At 46.8% G+C, this 19,713-nt stretch overlaps 1 protein-coding gene across 1 annotated transcript in view; it reads right to left on the bottom strand.

The window, feature by feature from the left end:
- The window catches only part of ADAMTS9 (ADAM metallopeptidase with thrombospondin type 1 motif 9), an 86,220-nt gene that overhangs the window by 12,680 nt on the left and 53,827 nt on the right, over positions 1-19,713 (bottom strand). The window contains 3 exon segments of the mRNA XM_080382776.1: positions 944-1,114; positions 6,977-7,150; positions 12,233-12,400. Coding sequence (XP_080238902.1) covers positions 944-1,114; positions 6,977-7,150; positions 12,233-12,400 — 513 coding nt within the window.

Here is a 19,713-nt window from a genome sequence, read left to right on the forward strand (position 1 = left end):
CCGGGGGTCACAGGTGTGGTACTGGGTGGAGGGTAGCTGGGCAAGGGGCAGCCAGGGCTCCAGCCTCACAGGCACCCTGATATTTCTCTTAGGAAACCATCCAGGAGACCAGGCTGCTCTGAGAAATTCTCATCTCTCTGCATTTCTCCCTCCTGCGCTATCTCGGGTGGCTTGTCTCTCCTCCCCCTCAGTCCTGGCATGTTTTCTTTTTTCCCTTTTCTTGTTCTTTCTTTTTAATCAGTGCTGTGTCAGCAGCTGCCTTGTCATTTCCCTCTGCTGTTCCTCCAAGTGGAAAATAATCCTTCACTCGCTGCAGAAGGAAACAGGCTGAGATTAGCCCGGGTCCTCCCGCGTGCAGCGCCTGCTGCAAAGAAAACTCATCTATTTTCCTTGCCGAGCCCTCTCCCAGCCGTGAGGGCAAACCTGCTGCCTTCACTCACACCGAGTCCTCGCTCCTGCCAAAGATGGCACCGAGGAAGGACATGTCCCCATGGCCACATCCAGGCTCGCCTTTCCCCAGGATGCTCACCCAGACCCTTGCGCAGCTCACAGGGCCCTGGAGCCCCCTGGGAGGGGATGGAAATAAAACCAAATAAATAAATAAATAAATAAATAAATAGATGAAATAAAATTACACAAAAGCAAAGAGGCTGCCTGCTGAACACGATGTGCTTTGGAAGAAAATTGCCTCTAGACATTAGCTAGGACTCTGAGCATGCTGGCGTTCAGTCTTAGTATCCTGGTCTTCTCCCACAGCACCTTTCTCTCCAGCAGGGAAATCACACAGAAACAAACCAAAAAATAATAATTAAATCACGCAGCCCTGCCCTGCCCCTGCTGATTTGGCTTGCAATATCTCAGCAAAGCTGGTGGCAAGGGAACGAGGGTGTGATCCGGTGCTGAGCGGTGTGGTCCCTGTGCGGGGACAGGGATGGGGACTCACCTCCGACCACTCCCCGGTGATCCAGATGTACTCGCAGGGCGGCAGCCCGCAGCTCTCGATTTCAGGGGGGCGTTTGCTGGCATCGCAGTAGCCACTGTTCTGCAGCTGCTTGTTCTCATCCACACAGACCACCTTGCGGTACCGGGATGCCTCCCCGCACGTCTTCATGCACTGTTTGCAAGAAACAACAGCTCATGCAACCCATGAGGGACTTCAGCAAATTAATCTGCATGCGGAGAGAGCCCTCCTCCCAGCGGCCCGGGCGAGCAGGTGGCTCTGTGCCCCATGTTGGCATCTCTCATTGGTACCACCTGGGTGCAAATTCGAGGCCAGGGCCCCACTGTGCCAGGCGCTGTGGGAGCAGCCAGTGACAAACCACTCCCATCCTTTGGAGGTACCAAATTGCAGATGCAGGGAGAGAGAAGAATCCAAGGCAGCAGCTGTTGGGATGGGGCAGATGTGGGATCCAGCTGTGATGGGACCACGAGATGAAGGGGTGGGCATGCCGGGCCAGGAGATGGGGCAAGGCAACAAGGAAAAGGGCCAACCCACATCATTTCAGCCCCTAGTAAAAATAGCTGCTTGGAGAATGACAGCCCTGCCACCCCCCCCTTCCAAACTACACGCTGTCACACCTTGGCTGTGGCTGGTGTGGGGGACCCCCCTCCCCAGTCCCTGCTGGCAGGGTGTGAGGGCACGTCTCTGCAACTGCTGCGCTGGAGGCAGCTCTATGGGTTCGGTCTCTTTTAAACACTGTCCTGCTGGTATTAAGGGCAACCCGTGCTAGCTGAGCACAACTCTTCCCAGGGGCTTCTGGAGACTTTAAGGATTCTGTTCTTTCTCTTGGAAAAACCAGCCCGGCTGTGAGGCTGTGCTCCTGGGAATGGGTCTGCACTCAGAGCGCATCTTACAAAAAACACACATAAACCAAAATAAGTCAGCATAAGAGCAGCTGTCTGGATAAAACCCTATTTTCTTGAAGTTATCGCCTGTAATGGACTTCTAACACTTTCAACTAACAGGATTAACAAGGAGAAAAATGCATGAAAATAATCATTTTACATAACGTGCAGGAAATGTCTTCCCCTAAGGAAAAGGATAAAACATTCAATCACACCATCCCTATCTGCACAGTAACACTGTTTGAAGTCACCTAGGCTCGGAGGACTGTGCCAGTTTAATCTAGTTAAAGTCTCACCCTCCAAAAATCGTTTCCAGCCTCCCTGAAGCAGCTCCTGCTTTCCTGGCTGGCCCACAACTAGCAAGATATTAGTGGGTTCAGCTAATTGTAAAACACAGGCACCGTCAGGCCCCCTTTCTGTAATTAGCTGTCAGAACCAAGACTGCAAATTCTGTGAGAACACTGAAAAATCAGATCAGTCCATGGCAGGAGCAGCAAACCAGAAGAGTTGCAGTGGGCGCAACATCATGTTGGTCGTAAATATTTAGTAACCGAGCAAAGTGGAGGGGGACGGGGAAGGAGAGGCAGCCCCACAAAGCAGCATTTATTCCGACAAAATAACTTAGAAGCTCTTAGGCAACAGTCAACATTGCAAAATCCACAGTCTGCCAAAAGACCCCAAGGGCTTCATGTGCTTTCAACCTTATTTACTCTCTTGCTTTAAGTCCTTGGAGTCAAGCTCCTTCTAGGTCTGTGCCGAAACACAGTGATCCTATGGGGGCTGGAGGAATTTGCTGGAGCACAATTTCCCCAGAGAGCAAACAAACTGTACTCTATTTGCCCTTCTCTGATATGTCCCTATTATGCAAGTGAAATCTGAAAGGGGGTTGTTGCACGTCAGTAAGGCACCACTAGTTCTCCATCATCATGTAGCTTCCCTGAGCCCCCTCTTCTGGGGCACCGTGAACCCCAGCGTTCCTGCCCCCTGCCAACAAGGGACTCCCACGCAGGGGTAGTGGGCCCATGGGATGGATGCTCAAAGCTCTTGTCTCTGGTTTGCCATACATCAGCCCAGCACCTGGTCACCAGCACAGGGTGAATCATTCCAGCCCTCCACTACTCACAGACAAAGGAGGCACCTTGCAAGGAGTGGGAAGAAACAAGGCTGATTTTGTCTCCTCCTCTTAATGTATATTTAAGCCTAAATTTGCAAAGCACATTGGCTCTCCATTTTAAGAGGGTAAGCAATCTCTATGCCATCAATGCACCTTCTGACATTGGCCGTGAAGAGCCATCGTATCAGAAGCCCATCCTCATTTAAAATCATTAGTTGCTGATGACAGATTGACACTCTCAGGCACACACCAGACTGCTTTGGGTTTCTCTGCAAATAACAGTTGTATGGCCAAATCAGCCTGAGCCAGCCCTGTGCATTTTGTCATCATCAGTAAATTAAAGCTTGATTATTTGTATTTTTTAGGGACAACTGGCAATTAAAATAATTCCACTGATATATTAGATATGGTTCGAAGACAGTGAGACCGCCATAAAATAAACCAAAGAGAAACACTGCAGAGGTTCCAATCAGCCACCCCAAGGTTATAAAACATCATTCATGTAGGAAGTGGACAGTTCAGCTAGCATGAAAAGGCTATTTTTCCTTTTAATATGGTGATAGATTTTGTATGAAATCTCATGTTCATGACTGATCTAAACCTCACATAAAACAGCAGGCCCAGGGTATAACAGCTATTGATAGCAAGAGCTGAAAAACAGGTCAGGCATTTGACAATATTTGTCTCTTTTGCCTCATTTCCCAAATTCTGAACTATTTTCCTGGCAGTTCAAATTAAGGACCATTTCAAGCACTTCTGCAACTGTTTCAGAAGAGTAATAATAGCAATTAAAAAAAATCCCAAAGGCATTGCTTTGCGAAAGCATTAATTGTTTTCTTTAAAAAAAAAAAAAAAAACAACAAAATCTGACACGGAGCTGAAATGAAACCCCATGCCATGAACACTTCAAACACGCCTTGGGTAACTCTGCAATCCTAATCAGGCAAGGATGGCACAATTTCCCCCAAATGGCAAATGTCAAAGATTCAAGAACTGAATTGCAACTGCCAGTCAGTGTCCTTCCACAGAAGTTCATAAAAAGCCTCACCAAATCCTTCTCTCTCCCAGTTTTCCCTTTTGCTTTGTGACCGTGGTCTGAATTTTACTTTGACATTAGCAAGGCCCTTTCTACTGACTCTCTTCTCCCTGGTGTGGGCACTGAGAACAACTAATTAATGGTGTTACACCAAGAGAGCAATAAATGGTTCCCCATAAGTTCCCTATTCCTTTTCATTGGCAAGACTAACTTTTTTCTAAACAACAAGAAGGAAGAACAATAAAAATCCCCCCTCTCAACAGATTCCCTTTAAAGATAAGAAATCAAGAGCAAGACAGCACTGGGATGTTATTTTACATCCCGCCTTTCATGTCAATTAGGGTTCATTGCTGTTCCCTGCTCAGAGAATACTAATGCAATCTGCCTCCTCACTATAAATAACACGCAGCCAGTACTTATGGCTGGGGAGAAGGTGCTATTCCTTTTTTTCCGAGGTACATCAGAACAAAATAAGTGCTCAGAGGAAGAGTGGCTTGGAGTCAGCCAAGGAGGCGAGCTCACATTGGGCATATCATGCATGTTTCTATTAATGATTATATATGGGTGAGGACACTTCCAGCCCACATCCCTAGCAAAGCTCCCCTGGGAGAAAAAACAAACAAACAAACAAAAAATCTTTGTAACATGTTAAATATTTCCCAGTGCAATGGGAAGCTCTGGAAAACTTAGGAAAACATCAGCACCCACTTCCCACCGAGGGCTTGCTAGGGCAGGGGCCTCTTACCACTGGTTTGAAAAGTCGCAGAAATAAGAGAACAAAGGCGAAAGGATGGGTAGGAGCTAATTACAGGGCTAATTAAACTGTTGGGTAAGGACTGCAACTGCATGCTGTTTGGTGACCTACTTTGCTGCCTGTAAATGTATTAGCTGAAGAAATTTAAGGGGCTCTGTAAAAGCAAAAGTTCATTGCAAGGAACTTGCTGGAGCCCCTCAGCCATTCCTACATTTCTTTTCCAGGTTGGGATGCTTCCATTGGGTACCACTGCTTGGTCAGCTCAGCTTTACTCCCTGTTGCTTCCCATCACACCTCGGCTCCCTGGCAGGTGGGAACGGGGCACAGACCCCCCCCGGCCTCTTGTGCTGCTGGCTGCATTACACAGGATTATAAACCCAGCTTCCCAGTGCTGCTGAAACCGAGGAGATGAAGCTAAACTTGTTTGTACCACCCCCGTCAGGCCAAGGTACCACGGGCAGGGGGATATCAATAAAGTCACGCACCCGCTGCCTGCAGTCTGGGGTGCTCTCGCAGTAAGGAGCCATGAACGAGCCTGTAGGGAGGGATGACAGCAAAGCAGGCGCTGCCTTAACCTTGATTTTTTTTTTCTTGCTGCGGTGAAAAAGTTGTGCAGCCTCTGCACGCGTGAGATGCTTTTTCTCTCATCATTAAAATTGCTTTTCCTATCCTCCCCCTTTTTTTCTTTCCTTTTTTTATTTTCTTTTTTCTTTTTAGTGGCACAATCAAGGCAGGCTCTGGAAGTGTCTGCGAACACCAAGGCTTTGAGCTGGAACCTGGCAGTGCCTCTCCATCTTTTTTTAATGGAGCAGGAGGCCCTGCCTTGCATTTACACCATGGCCTCTTTACACTGTCTTGGCAGAGGAAGGGTCCTCGGCCAGTTTGGTCCCCCTTCCACACCTCCCTGGGCCACGCAGGAGCAATATAAAAGCAGCCTGACTGCCAAGGAAAGCCGGATCCCCGTTCGATGCATAGTTCTTCTGCTCCCCGGTGTTGCACACTGCAGGCACCAGGGCAACCAGGATCAGGTTCTGATCGTGCACCCCCAGAAGACCTTTGCGGTTGAAAGGGTGCAGGATTGAGTCCCTGCTGCTCTGCCACCGGGACCAGCAATGGTTTTGCAGGGAGGCTGATGCACCTGGCATGGGAGGATCCTCTGCCCCTCTCTATCCCCGGCATCCCCATGGAGGGTCCGTGATGAGCACTCTCTTTCTCCCTAGGTGACGAGGACATCCCCTCCATAGGAGTGGTTGCCTCCTCTGCAGTCTGTGTGACACAGGAGTCAGCTCCCCAGAGCTGGAAGCTCCATGGCTTTTCCCAGTTCCAAGGCTGGCAGTCCCTGGACAGCAGTAAAGAGTCTGGGACAGTGGGAGAGGGATAGAGAACTGGGGCAGGACTCTCACCCAGGGATTGTTAAAAATGGAATGAAACCAGAGAGAAAATAATCATTTCAGTGCCTGGTCTGAACTCTCTCTGCCAAAATGGCTGTGCGCTCAAAGCCTGCCACAGCACCCTGCGGGCAGCTGGTGCGAGGGCTCCTCCTGAGCCCCTTCCTCCTGCCTGGAGCTCCCTTGTCCTCCTGCCACCCCCTCAGCCTCCGGCCCACCCATCATCCACACTGCAGGCGAGTTAGAGCCGCTCCCAGAACCACTGGAGCAGCAGCTATATCCCCTGCTCCTGCTTAAGGGCTGGGTTTGCTGGGGGCTGATCCTGGTCATTCGGAAAAGCACTGTGTCCCATGGGAGACCTCATCTCAGCGCTGCTCGTGGCTCGACAGAAAGCATGGACCAGGGGCGTCGTGAAAGGAGAGAGAGGTCAGAAGGAGCTGGGGTAACGGGGCACTATCAACATCCCCAGTTCCTCCGAACCCACAGGCACAGTGGAGCGGCACGGCAGGGCTCAGCCTCTGGGCTCAGCCCCAAATCCGCCCTATCCAAACCCTGCTCAGTATTTGCATAGGTCCCAGCCAAACGCAGGGCGGCACGAAGCAATAAATTAACCCTACAGAGGTATTTCTCAGCTCCCCCTTCCAGCCAGCACTCATGAGCGTTTCCTCTGTTTTTTTTTGTTTTGTTTTGACAAGCCCGGGGTTGCAACCCCAATCCCCCGGCCCTCCGGCAGCGACCTCTGCCTCGGTGGCCCCCGTCTCCAGCATCCTCCCGTGTGGCACGCTTGAGAGCACAAGTGACGTGACCCCGGGGAAGGGCGAAGGGGGGACCCCACTTACCGCCTGCCATTCGCCGGCTGCCCAGCGGTGCGTGGGGCACTCAGGGAGGTGGCAGTCCCGCTGCGAGGAGGGCCGGCTGGCCGGGTCACACTCTGCCTCCTCGGCCGCCTTCGGGGTGCCGCTGTGGCACTGCACCGCACGGCGCTGGACGCCCCGGCCACAGGACGCTGAGCACTGCAGGAAGGGATGGAAGGTGAGTGGTGGTCCCTGTCGCAGCCACCATGGTAAGTTCCTGCGGTTCACCCTGTGCTCTGGGCAGGGAGAGTAACGCTCTAACGCCGGCGTTTAAACTTACAGGTGCGGCTTTTTGTTGCACAAGGGAAAATTTTTGCAAGGGCAGAGCAGACAGGCTAAAATCCCTGCTCTGCTGAAGCCAGCGGGAATTTTTGCTGTTAGCTTTAGTGGGGTCAGGATTTCCCGGCCAGGATTTTTATTGCAAAAACCTCTGGAGATAACGGCACTGCTAAACCATCACAACACACCAGAGGTGGCGAGGCTCTGTATATTACTTCTCAGGCACTCGGCTCAAAAAAGTAGTAGTTCAAAATATATCAAATGCCACAAATGGAGCGGACTTTAATGAAAAGCAAACCTGAATAACAGAAGCAAGTCTGTAGAAGTAGAGAGGTAAAGGCATGATACAGCTGGGATTTCTTTCAGCATGCATCTAAACATGCACATGCACACAAGCCAGGACATAATGTTAGTTTGTGAAAACAAATGTCTTTAAAATTAACTGCATTTCCTATTTCCTTAATTACACTGTGGGCACATTTCTCTCCACTTCTAGGCACAGCAAGAAAAGCCTGGATTTCTCTGTTTCTCAGACAACTTCAAATTATTATCTACACTACAATGCTTTTAAAAGCTTGTTTTTTCTTTCATGCAACATTTCTTAGTATTGTGACTGCACACTGTAATATGTTTAGCAGTACTTGAAAGTCCCTCTGGTACGGATTCTGCCTGGCTAGTATACTATATAGATTTGGAATAAAGAGAATTTGCATTCATAGAAGAAAGCGTGTAAAAATCAAAGGTATGCATGTAAAACACAGCTATTACGATTAGCCATTTCCTGAATTAACAACTAATATAAACAACCTTATTAATACGCCAGGAACTAAGAAAACAAGTTTACAGTCCGTTATTGCAATACCCATAAAAGCGAGCCTTCTTAAGGCAGGGAATTAAGCGGTGTCTAACAGGGAAGCAATTCTCTTCTGCAGAGTATTCCTCCGTAATGCTCTGTTTGCTTTACTGTCCAAATGCCCCATAAAGCCAAGAGGGCCAAAGAAAAGCTGACTGTGACTATTTGCCTGGCTTCAGATATGTGTAAGAGGGTGGGAGTTTTTTGGTGTAACTTTTGAAAGCAGCAGTGAGATTTCTGTCACTGGTGATGCAAATGCTTCCCATATGCTGCGCTGCCTCCTTGTGATTAACGACACTGTTTGGGCTACACATTCCATAGGGGACAGTTAAACTGAGTAACAGCCACAAACTTGGAGAAACATATACACCAGGATGCATACCATGCTGTAAAATGCCTTTTGGTTTGCATTTATCACCCACCCAAAAAGCACATGCCCGGGTGCATTGTGATGAGGGAGAGCAAGTCGCACTGTGGCTCTGTCACAGGGGGCTGTGCTGCATGTGACAGCCCAGCAGAGTGGGTCTGGGTCTGGGGAGGGTCCCTGGCTGTGCTGGGCAAAGCATGGCACCGGGCAAAGCTGCCAGCTCATCCCACCACATGCCTGGGCAAAACTTTACCCCTGTGTAAACCCATTAAGATCGATGCCGCACCCTGACCGAATCGGTGGGAGGACTTGCAGTGGGGGAGTGAGCCCCCCCAGAACCCCAGGCCAGGGCTGCCACGTCCAGGACTGTCCCTTGGAAGAGCTCTGAGCTGCCCTCCTGCAAGCGAGCAAGCAAGCAAAGAGGTTTTCCTTGAGTTAATTGCAAGGATGTGTGTAGGGGAGGCTTTCCCTAGCTGAATGGGCTTTCTAAGTTCACTCGGTGGCCAGCTGCCGCAATGCCATCCAGCCACATCCCGGGAGAAAGAAATCCTAGTGCATCCCCAGCCCGAGAAGCTGAAGCTGCAGGTGAGCCCAGCTCTGGGGCCACAGGAGGGCTGTGGTGGGGTAAGGGCTGGTGAGGTTGGCGAGGTGGGGCCACGGGAGTTTTCCCAGTGGATCGAGGCATCTCCTGTGGGATGCTTCCTCCTGCAGCCCAGGCTAAAGCATCAGCATTGCCATGGCTCTGGCTGGGTTTATGGCTGGCTTCAAAATAACCCCGGTATGCTCCGTTACAGAGGTGGGTTTTAACACCATTTTTATCCTGGCTATTTTAATCCAGAATGCTGGTCAGCCAGCCTGTGTCTACTTCGGGGGAATAGAGCTGGCTGGCACAGCCAGAGGATACTCAGTTTGGGGCAGCCGACCTTTGCTGTATTTAAATATTCCTGTATGGGATGCCATGAGCCAGGCAGCCTGCTTGTCCTTCCAGGGGAGTCTATACATTCCCAGGAGTGCTCCTTTCTCCGCTGGGAGTCAACCACCAAATTGCCGAGTGCCAGCTCGGCTATGGAGAAGCTCTACCTATGTTTTTAGGCAGGGCTGGATTTCCGCCTGTAGCTGAAATATGTAAATATCAGACAGCAGAATAAACATTGGTATTTTTGCTAAGTGAAAGGTAAATGGCCATAATTGATACCACTTAGGAGATGCAAAACATTAAATCTGACATTTCAGTGCAGACACAAGCACAGTTAGAACTTGGAGAAAAAGCCTCATTTCTTCCTTTCTGATTATTACGGATATATTGAAAATACTTTGCTGCAGGAAAGTGGATTCATAACAATGTAGAAAAGAATTACCCAGTTGAATACTCTGAATACAAAACATTCAGAGGGAAAAAAAAGGGGAAATAGAGAACCAGCCTAGCCAGCTGCTGACAAGGACTCATTTTTAAGTATTCCTGTATTTTTTTAATCCTGATTTTTTTAATCATTCCTTTTCCCAAAAGGAAAAAACAAACCACATGCAGGCACATGCAACAGGTCCTGTGTATGTATATATGGTGACAAGGAGGATGCACTTTTAAAGGAAAACCTTGCCTTATTTCTCACGCAGACTTTTGCTTGCTTACCCAGGACAAAAGGCAACCATCCACAGCTGCTCAGATTTCGGATTATCTTTCAGAGGCAATTAGACCCTCAGAAAGCTTTTTTTGATAGTATTTTAAGTGCAAACTCATCATGGCTCCTATCTTCGACAGTGGCACTGGTGATGGGGAAGGTGACACGGAGTTTCCATGCCCATTTAACTCCTGGTCTACCGCATATCCAGTGCCAAACCCCTGCCTGTTTCATAGTTTTCATGAGAAGTTCAGCACCTAAATCCACCACAGCTCTAAGGCATCAAATCTGTTGCAAAGCTGTGCAAGCCCTGCGTGCCTCTCGCAGGGACAGCCACCGCCAGTGCTCCAAACTTCTGACAGCCCCAGCTCTTCATCGGTCACGGGCAAAGAGATGCCGCCAGCACCAGCGAGGGTCGGGGTGCCAGGAAGCCATGTCAGAGCATTTCAGGTGCCTTTAAAGAGCCCAGTGTGATTGATGTTGCAGAGTGAGCCTTTCCACCCCTTTATTTTTCCCCCAAGCAAGATGCCGGCTGGCTGAGCCCATACAGCATCAGGGAGCTGGGCTGAGGAGCTACCCCTGGAAATGCGCTGCCTGTTCTTAGCCTTATTGCTAGCATACAAATATTTCTTAATTGCCTAGTCACAAGAGATTACCTCAGGCCATAAATCACCTCATCGCCGATTAACTTGGGTTTCTTTCTCCACTTGCATAAAATTAACTCTGAACATGCGGTGGAATAGTGGGAATTTTAAAACACGCACTTTTATCAATTAACATTAGTGTATTTTAATGCAATCGACAGATCATTACATTATGTTTACAGCTATTAGCTATAAAAAATGGCTTTCAGGAGCAGTCGCTTTAAACAAGGCGCAAATCAACTATGACAAGACTATCTAATGGCCTCGTTTCTTTTCAGTCTAGCTTTCTGTATAAAATTGAGGACTCAAGTCTTGCAGGTCATAAAGGTAATAATATTGACTTAATTTCCAACAGAGGAGCAGCACCGTGCATTTGGCAGGGCTACCTGGGTGCTCCCAGCCATACCCTGGGTAAGGGACCCAGACCTCAGGAACTGAACCTCCATGGTGAAGGTGCCCTCAGCCCTTTACACACCTAAAGGTAACTACTCCCATCCTATGAATTCAAAGGTAAGCATTACAACAAATACTAGTCTGAAAACAATCATAGAACATCGATGGGTTTATTGTCTTTTTTAATAGGTGACATTAAACAACAGTATGCTGTCCTAGTCCTAGCATTTGTGTGTGTGCCTGCGGCAATGTTAGTGGTTTATCTTTCAGGGAACTTGCATACAGTGAGAAGTGGTGTTTTGTACCTTAATTTGGAAGACAGACTGCAAGAGAACATTATGTTTTACAAGTTAACAGTTCATTTAGTCCGAGATTTTCAATAATTCTGCTGATTAGCACACTAATGAGGTAGAGGGAGAAGCAAGGTTCAGAGATAAAAATTTGATGCAGCAGATTCAATGTGATGACAAAGACGTTATTTTCAGGAAAACAAGGGTTCAAGGTATGCTTTCAGCAAACAAGACACTTAATAACGCCAAGCACTTTCACATTTCCAGCAGCCTCTGCTCTATGCATCAGTGTCTGACTTTTTAATGAAGCAAAATCAAGTGATGAGCTTGTTAAGAAACAAAAGGTAGTGAAAAGCATTTTTAATGAACAGCTCTGATTATTTTTTAGGCTTTCCCAGGAAGCTGATAAAATTACTTTCAGTTTTCTCAAGACTCAGGTAGATTTTGCTTGGAATGTGACACATTTAAATAATAATGGTATTACAAGCATGAATAACTAGTAGGTTCTCTTTAATATTATATACTAATGCCTTTTCTAGCAGAAACTTAAAACGGACAAGGAATTTGCTTTCAGATAGACAGTAAAAGCAAGTTGCCACATTTTTAGCTGGTACAAATCAGTGGTGCTCCACTGCTGTCCATGAAGTTACGCTGCTTTACAGCACCTGAGGATCTGCCCCAAAACTTTTACCCTTGCAAAATTAAAGAGGACAGAAGCAATGGGAAAACCAGCTTCTAACCAATTTGACGGAGGAAGAATATCAAAGGGTGCAAAAAGGTGTACAATGCGTCTCACCTGTCCCCAATCTCCTGCTTTCCACTTCGGACATCTGCCCCCTCTGCATTTCTTTTGCATGTTGGGCTTAGCAAGGTGCTTGCAATAATCTTCTTCTACATGCCTCCCTTCCTTTGACAAACAGTACACACTGCGGTGCTTTTGGCCCCTTCCACAGGAGACAGAACACTGTAAATATAAAGTAACAACAGATCAGTTTCCACGCAGGGCCACCTACGTGGTTATATATGGGCCATGCTACCCAGGGTATTTTCTTTTAACTGGACCAAAAAGCCCATCCCCAGGTCCCCGGCAGCCTACGCAAAGCTTGAGGGGGATACAGAGGGGCAGAATTTAACCACTGGAAATGCTCCCATTTGCACTGAATATTGCATGATATTCTTAGTCAAAGCCCCCCAAAATGTCAATATCAAAACAGAGAAAGCAGCTGACATTCAGCAGGGATAACAGGCTGGATTCCTAGCATTGCTCCAGTGGTTTCAAAGGAGCAGAGTCATCTTACAGGGATCAAGGCAGGAGCCCTCAGTATCTGCTTAGGAGAACTTGAAAGAACCATTTCCATTTACTTTGGTACAAAGGGAGGTCAAATGTTGGTAAAGCAGGAAAGTGAAGTGTGATATACACCTTCACAGAGGAAAATAAGTGAACAAAGGACAAGATGGAAGAGAAAAGTGCATCTTTCCATGTCCTTCGTAATAAAGCTCATGGTTGTTTTACCAATGTAGGCTGATTTTTTTTTTTTTTTAACTAAACAGACTGAAACCAGGACATGCTCATCCTTAAGATTTATGCATTTTGAAAACAACTCAGAAGGTGGCAAGAAGGCAGAGCCTGAAGAATCAAAGCAAAAAGCAAACCAGCAGGTATGTTAGCTGTAAGCTTTGTAGTGAAGCAACTAATTTCAACCTCCCTCTGCAGGTTCACTGAACTTTTTCAAATGTGACCACTTCTGGCATGCAAACCCCAAGCAACTTCACTTTGATTTCAGATTAGTCTCCTCCAAAAGATTTAGGAATCAAAGGGGTCTGGAATCACGACAAGAATTTAATATGACAGTTTCGTGTAGAACAAGCCTCTTACTCAGCATGATGCACCCAGAGACTCAGCTTCAATTTCTTCATTACACATTATGCAAGTCATTACATACTATGTCATAAGCATCCTGGTTTAATCCTTGGGCACAAACACACTGTTTCAACCATTTTTCAACATAAAATGTTTTGCTTTCTTTTCAGAATGCAGGAAACATGCAGAGATGAGGCTTCTACCTTCATTTTGGAACTCCATCAGTATATTTCCTAAGAAATAAATTATAGCCTGAGCTCTTCCCAGCCTATGAATACATTCGAAATCTAAAAAACTACAATTTATATATGTAGCAGTTCTGGAAGATCCATTAGAATAGAAGTTGGCATATACATTTACAGCTGTGATTATTTTAAATTACAGCCCTACTTCCAATGCATTCAGCCCCTATTGTGTTAAGAGGTACACACAGAACCAGTGAGAGTAGGAACTTGCTTCGAAATCATAGGGAAAACTTCAGACCAATGTGGAAAGAAATGGGTGTAACTTAACAAGATCAGACATTGCTGTTTAAAAGCTTGTATAAGCTATGTCCTGAAAAAGCCACTTTCCTGCTGCAAGGCTGTTACAGGCTGAGAAAAGGTAGCTGATGTCCCCTGTGATCAACAGGGTTTCAGGGCCACTAATGATGCTCCTCCAAGAGGTGGGGAAGCCAGGTGAGCCTCCGGCAGGGATGGCTGCCTCTGAGTTTTCCTGAGCCCAGATGCAATTTCAAGACAGGCTAAAAAACCCCAGCGAGCAACATTCAACCTTGCACTGAGAAACAGAGGGAATTCTGTCCCCTGTTTCACAACAAGACTTCCATGAGTTACCCAGGTTCATAAACTTCACGTCTTTCTTTAGTATCAACAGAAAAAAGATTGAGTGAATGTTATCTTATTTTTATAAGCCTTCAAATTCCATCAGAAGTTCATTTTTTTCATTCTCCCTGCATCTCTCCCCAGGCAACAAACGTCAGCAGCGAGAAGAAACTGTCAAATCCTTCTGAACCGAGTTGTAAACTTCTAATACTTTCATCCATTTACTGTCTTTGGCCTAAACGCCAACACCGATATTTCCACAAAATTCAAGTGCTCCTCAGTAAGTGCTCTCCATGCAGGTCGATGCCACATTACTGTGACAGCCAAAGCTAAAACATAAATTCATAGACCTCATCAGGACTCTCTCTTGCCCCACATCCCAAGCCAGTACAGCCCAGCACATCTTTTCTCTAATTTAAAAAATACATTGGATCCAGTACTTATCCCAAGGGAAGAATAACTGTATCATGCAATAAAACAAGAACATTTCTGGGGACCTGAAGTCGGTTGATAAGTATTTGATCTCACAAATAATGTGGTGCTAGTCATTTCCAAAATTATTATTCCCCTTTTACAAATTGCTTAACTTGGGCGTGGAGCCTGATTCTGACATTTATCTCGTGATCAAAGAAGACTGCATGCATACCTTGGTGCACTCAGAGGTTGAGGCATAATTTCCCTAATTTTGTTAATACTTAAATGTAATTCCCAAGATGCTGGAATTAATCATTTCTATGTCTGTCTTTAATACAAATCAAATTTAGGCAGCTGTGCATTTTTAGATCTAAACCACTCATTTGCTCTCATGCACATGTGAGTTATGATCTCATTTGCACTGACAGAAAAAAAAAAAAAGTCTAACATAACCAAGTATCAGAGACTGAAAATTCCTTTGCAAAGAGTCTACTTCATAACTGCCTTCTAATACGTCTTAGGTATTTCCAGCTTTTATTTGGCACGTAGTTTTGAAGCATGTGTGAGCCACATGCAGAAAATAATTTACCCAAAATTTACTCAAAGCCCAAAACGGTGGGCTTCGTCTCAACGCCATATGACTTAAGGAAGCAACACACATAGCTACTGCCATCAGCCTCATCATTTATTTTCGACCCTGAAGAAACTTTGAATTTTACTAGCAGGACTCTTCATCACTGCAAACGCTGCCACCCACTTATGGTATCTTTCAGTGCCATGGTGAGGTAAGCTTTGACCTTGCTTTCTTTAAAACATCTGAATAGAACAGACAAAACCACTCTTCATACTTTTCTTTTTTTTTTTCTTGACTTCTTTTCTATCCTCCACCCCCTGTAGAAAATAATTCCAAGTACTGCGGATGGACAGGTGGCTCTTTGTGCAATAGCAGCCTCATCCAAGGTTCTTTGCAAGTCAACAGAAAGACTTCTACTGGTTTTAATCACCTCTGGATCCAGCCCTGAAGGTGTAACCAAGGTACCGTATTGACCTTTTTCGCTAACCAGCTTCCTACAGTCGAGGATCACATGCACTTGGGCATGCCCATGGTCAACCCATCCCTGCCTCCACTCCAGAGTGGGAAAACATTGCTCTGAAATGCTGTTTCCAGCCTGTCATGGAGGCACAGCAGCAAACAACACCCCTGGGTGAACCTGGGAGGATAGCCAGGCATGGAGGATGGTGTGAGAACACCACATTATGTTGTTTCTTAGAAATAACCAAGCTTATTGTGGCACATAAAATAATATAGAAATACTATTTCAAAAAACAGCTATAGCTGGTACACTAAAGGATTTGTAAACCTTCCTCTTGTTATTATCTTTATTATCTCCTAAAATCACCACAAATCACACCTGGCGCTTTACATGGAGAATAAGAACAAAAGAACTTTCCTAAGAGCATTAAGATCAAAGCATTTGAGCACAGATTTAAGGGGTTTATGTTTATGGCATAACTCGTTTTGTTAACATGCCAAGAACCAGGGATTGGCACGCTGGTGATTTTTTCAAATAAATACACTGCCTAGTTTAAATAAAGGAAAGGAAAAAGTTTAAATAAATAGGACAAAAATATTTCCCTATCAACTGTTTCCAGAAAGGTCAGAACACGATGCTAAATATCTCCTACAAGGCATCACTCTGCTCCAGCACAGCGGCAAGCTTGTGTTTTTGTTTCCACAAAAATTGGTTTTTTGTTTCAGAGTTCAGGAATGAGGAAGATTATTCTGTTTTACCAAGCACATGCAAACTGCTTTAAACTAAAGCTTGCTGCACATCCTACTCTGATATTTTGGAAGATGACAGTCTATCTTGTTAATAAGATCTCTCTAAAATAGAAAGGCTGCTACTTGATTCACTGGGCTGGTAGCAGGAAAAACCCAGAGTATGTACCCCAAAAGCTCTTAAAAACTTGTAGAAAACTTCTGGCTGGCTGGTCCCAGGTCCTGACCCTCCTGTGGGGAGACCATGACCTGCTCTTCTGCACTGGGAGCTCGTGCTGGGGCTGTGCCGCTGCCAGGCTGGGGGCTGGTACCCAAAGGGTGCAACAGCCCTGGGCACAAATGAGCAAATCTTGGTGAAAAGAGGCAGCACAAAGCAGTCAAGGCAAAACTGTGCATTGAAGGGGCAGTTCAACATGAGGCAGAAAAGCAAACCACCCGCAAGAACCTGGGGACATTTTCCCCCAAAAGTGAAAGTTTTCAGAAAATGCTGTTAGACCGCTTTTCCAGGCCTCTCAAGCATCAGCCAACGATTTGGGAGGTATTTAAGATAATGAATGCAAGCTGCGGTGATCACCAAGTGAATTCCCAAAGATAGGTATGCTCCGATAGCTCACCAAGGGCAGGGCTGGGGCTGGGAAGAATTAGACTAAATATGGCTTTATCAGATTCTGCCAGGAGCAACTTTTTGGAGGAAATTAAAATCAATCCTTGTAGGTTTAGATTTCCACACATTAAGGATTATATGGAAAGTAAGCGCTCGTAAGTAAGGCCTTGTTCATCCTTTCCAACAATCTGAGCTGAAACATGTGCTGGATGAAATAAAGGAGAAAAGCGAGAGAGCCCTACCGTGCGTTACAGCCCCTGTCCATGGGGGGCTGTGCTCCTGGATGTCAGCAAACTCCTGCAACTCCGAGCAGAGCCCAACCACGCACCCTTGTCGTTACATTTCAGCATCCTATTAGTCTCCATCAGCCCGTACTATAACTCACACTGCTGCTATCCGACGCTGAGATCACAGCCCTGTGACTTCTGCACCTCTGAAGTCTCTCGAGCACCAGGGACATCAGCAGACACACCGCCAAGGAAAGCCCGGATCCCTCCTCGCCAGCTGGACCTTTACCAGAAGTCTTAAAATGACTTTGTGTGTTATCCAGCAACAGCAGCTCTGTGCCATCCAAACTTGTTAGCCTCACAACAAGGTATTTTAGCAGGTAACTCCCTCGGCTTCAGCGAGACAAGCAACAGGCTTAAAACAGGGGCGCAGCTCCATGCCATGGTTTCTCCCATGGCTGCAGCACTTTAGGAAGTATTTGTTGCTACTGTGAGACCCTGTTCCTTCCACCGATCTGTTTTAGCGTGGGCTCACCCCCCGTGCATTGGCATGGTGAGAAGCCCATGGCTGCGGGGTGGGAACACAGTGGGATTCACCCAGCCCGGCTTTCCTTCCCTGCAGAGCTGTGAGTGGGAGCCATACCTTGACGCGGCCAGCTGCCGAGAGCACGTGGTCATGGCGATTTTAGCTGGTACAAAGCCAGAAAAGCCATGTGATTTTTGTGCTTTTAAGAGGGAAAAGTGGTCTCTACATTCAAGGGAGGGCAACTGGACCTGAGACCTGAGCGAAACACACCGAAGCATTGCACTGCAGTTTGAAAGAGGCTTTAGAAATGCTTAATCCAGGCTGGCTCCCCAGAGAAATGGGAGGCTTGACAAAAGGATGTGAACATTAGGGATTTTGGAGTGTCTACTCCAAGTAGGTTTGCGAGCACTGTCCAGAACCCCTGTAAAGCCACCCTGAGGAGCCCTCCTGGAGCTGGAGGGCAGCCCTCGGTGTGCACAAGAGCAGGCTTTTCCCTGGTGCCCGTGAGGGCTCTTGGGCATGGGCGAGGGGGGACACCCACAGCGGCTGGCCCTGGCTCTGCAGTGCTTGCAGTCTCTGCTGCTCTGCTCTCAGCACTGCAGCAGAGACACAGAGTTTCCCAAGTGATAAGTTGCAAAAGGGAGAAATAAAACTATCCACTAAACCTTCACCTTCCCGCTGCCAAACCCGGCCGCAGAGACTGGTGAGTGACCTCAGATGATGTCTTGTAACAGGTTAAAAAAAAAAAAAAAAAAAAGGACACCCCCCCCAAAGTTTCTCAAAGAAAAGGATCCAACTTGATGTGTTGCTGCAGCAAAGGGAAGAGGCTGGTGTGTTTGGAGCCTGTTCCTCCAGCAGCGCAGATTGCCTGGAAGAAAGGATGCTCTTGGGCTCCTTCACTTCTGCAAGATGTAAGGCCCTGAGCACTGAAGTCACACAGTAATCTCCCTGAGCCGGGAAACCTCACGAGGTATATGGAGAAAAGCAGGTAATTGCAGTAGCCATACATCTCCTTTTCTACAGCGCCCACCTAGTAAATATCACTTCCTCCTCCTCTTTCACCCACCCTGTTGTTACGTCCCATACCAAGACGTTACCCAGTACAGAAACCAGCAGGGCTGTGAGCACATCAAGCTACCTTGAAAGCTGTGTCCCTGCCCCACTCTGCACTACTTAACTTGCACAACAAGCAAGCAAAAAACCCCAAATAGCCACTGCAGGCCTCTCCAGGAAGGGAGGCATTAGACGGCATATCCTCAAATTAGGAAATGTGTGAGCTGCCCAAGGATGCAGGTATAATGGGATGTGGAAGGCACTGATAAGGCCTATTTTCCATGCTGTGGCACTTTTAAAAGAGTAGCAATTGAAGCAGCAAGCAGCCTAAGCTAACTGACACTTCATATTTTTAGTGAACAGTTGTATTATAATGCCATTTAGAAGTCCCATTCAAGAACAGGATTTCTCCGTGTCAGATGGAGTGAAACACAAAGTAAAGAGCTCTCTGAGGAATGTCAGCCCTATTTCACAGGTGTGCATCACACCGGGAGTTTGTAAGAGCACTGGGCTGCTTCTCGCTCTCTGGTTTTATAAAGGAAAATCTTGGCTTAATGCTGTAGGGATCAAATAGTATCAGCCTGCACATGGTATGGGGCATCAGACAGATTTTCATCCATGCTGCTGGCTCACTCACCCCTCCCATGAGCTAGTAAAAATTAAAACACGAATAGAGCATTAAGTGCCTTTGGAACAAGGCTGACTACATCATTTTTCCTTAATGACTGCACAAATCAGTCACCAGGAAAGTTAGAAACACCGTAAATGTCTTTGTGCTTAGCATCCCTCATCTTCGCACATCCTTGTTTCTAAATACTACAGTCCCTAGGATCCGAGCAACAGCAGTTATTGCCGTTTGGGGTATACAGCGTGAATCTGGAATATAGGAAAAACGCACACAGACTTCCCAATGCCCAGCTCAGGGATCTGCTCAAAGATGCAAAACTTCACAGCTCATTCTTGAAAGCATGTTACTGCTCTAATGTGTCTC

This window comes from Falco punctatus (genome assembly GCF_963210335.1).
Source record: "Falco punctatus genome assembly, chromosome: 4".
NCBI lineage: Eukaryota > Metazoa > Chordata > Aves > Falconiformes > Falconidae > Falco > Falco punctatus.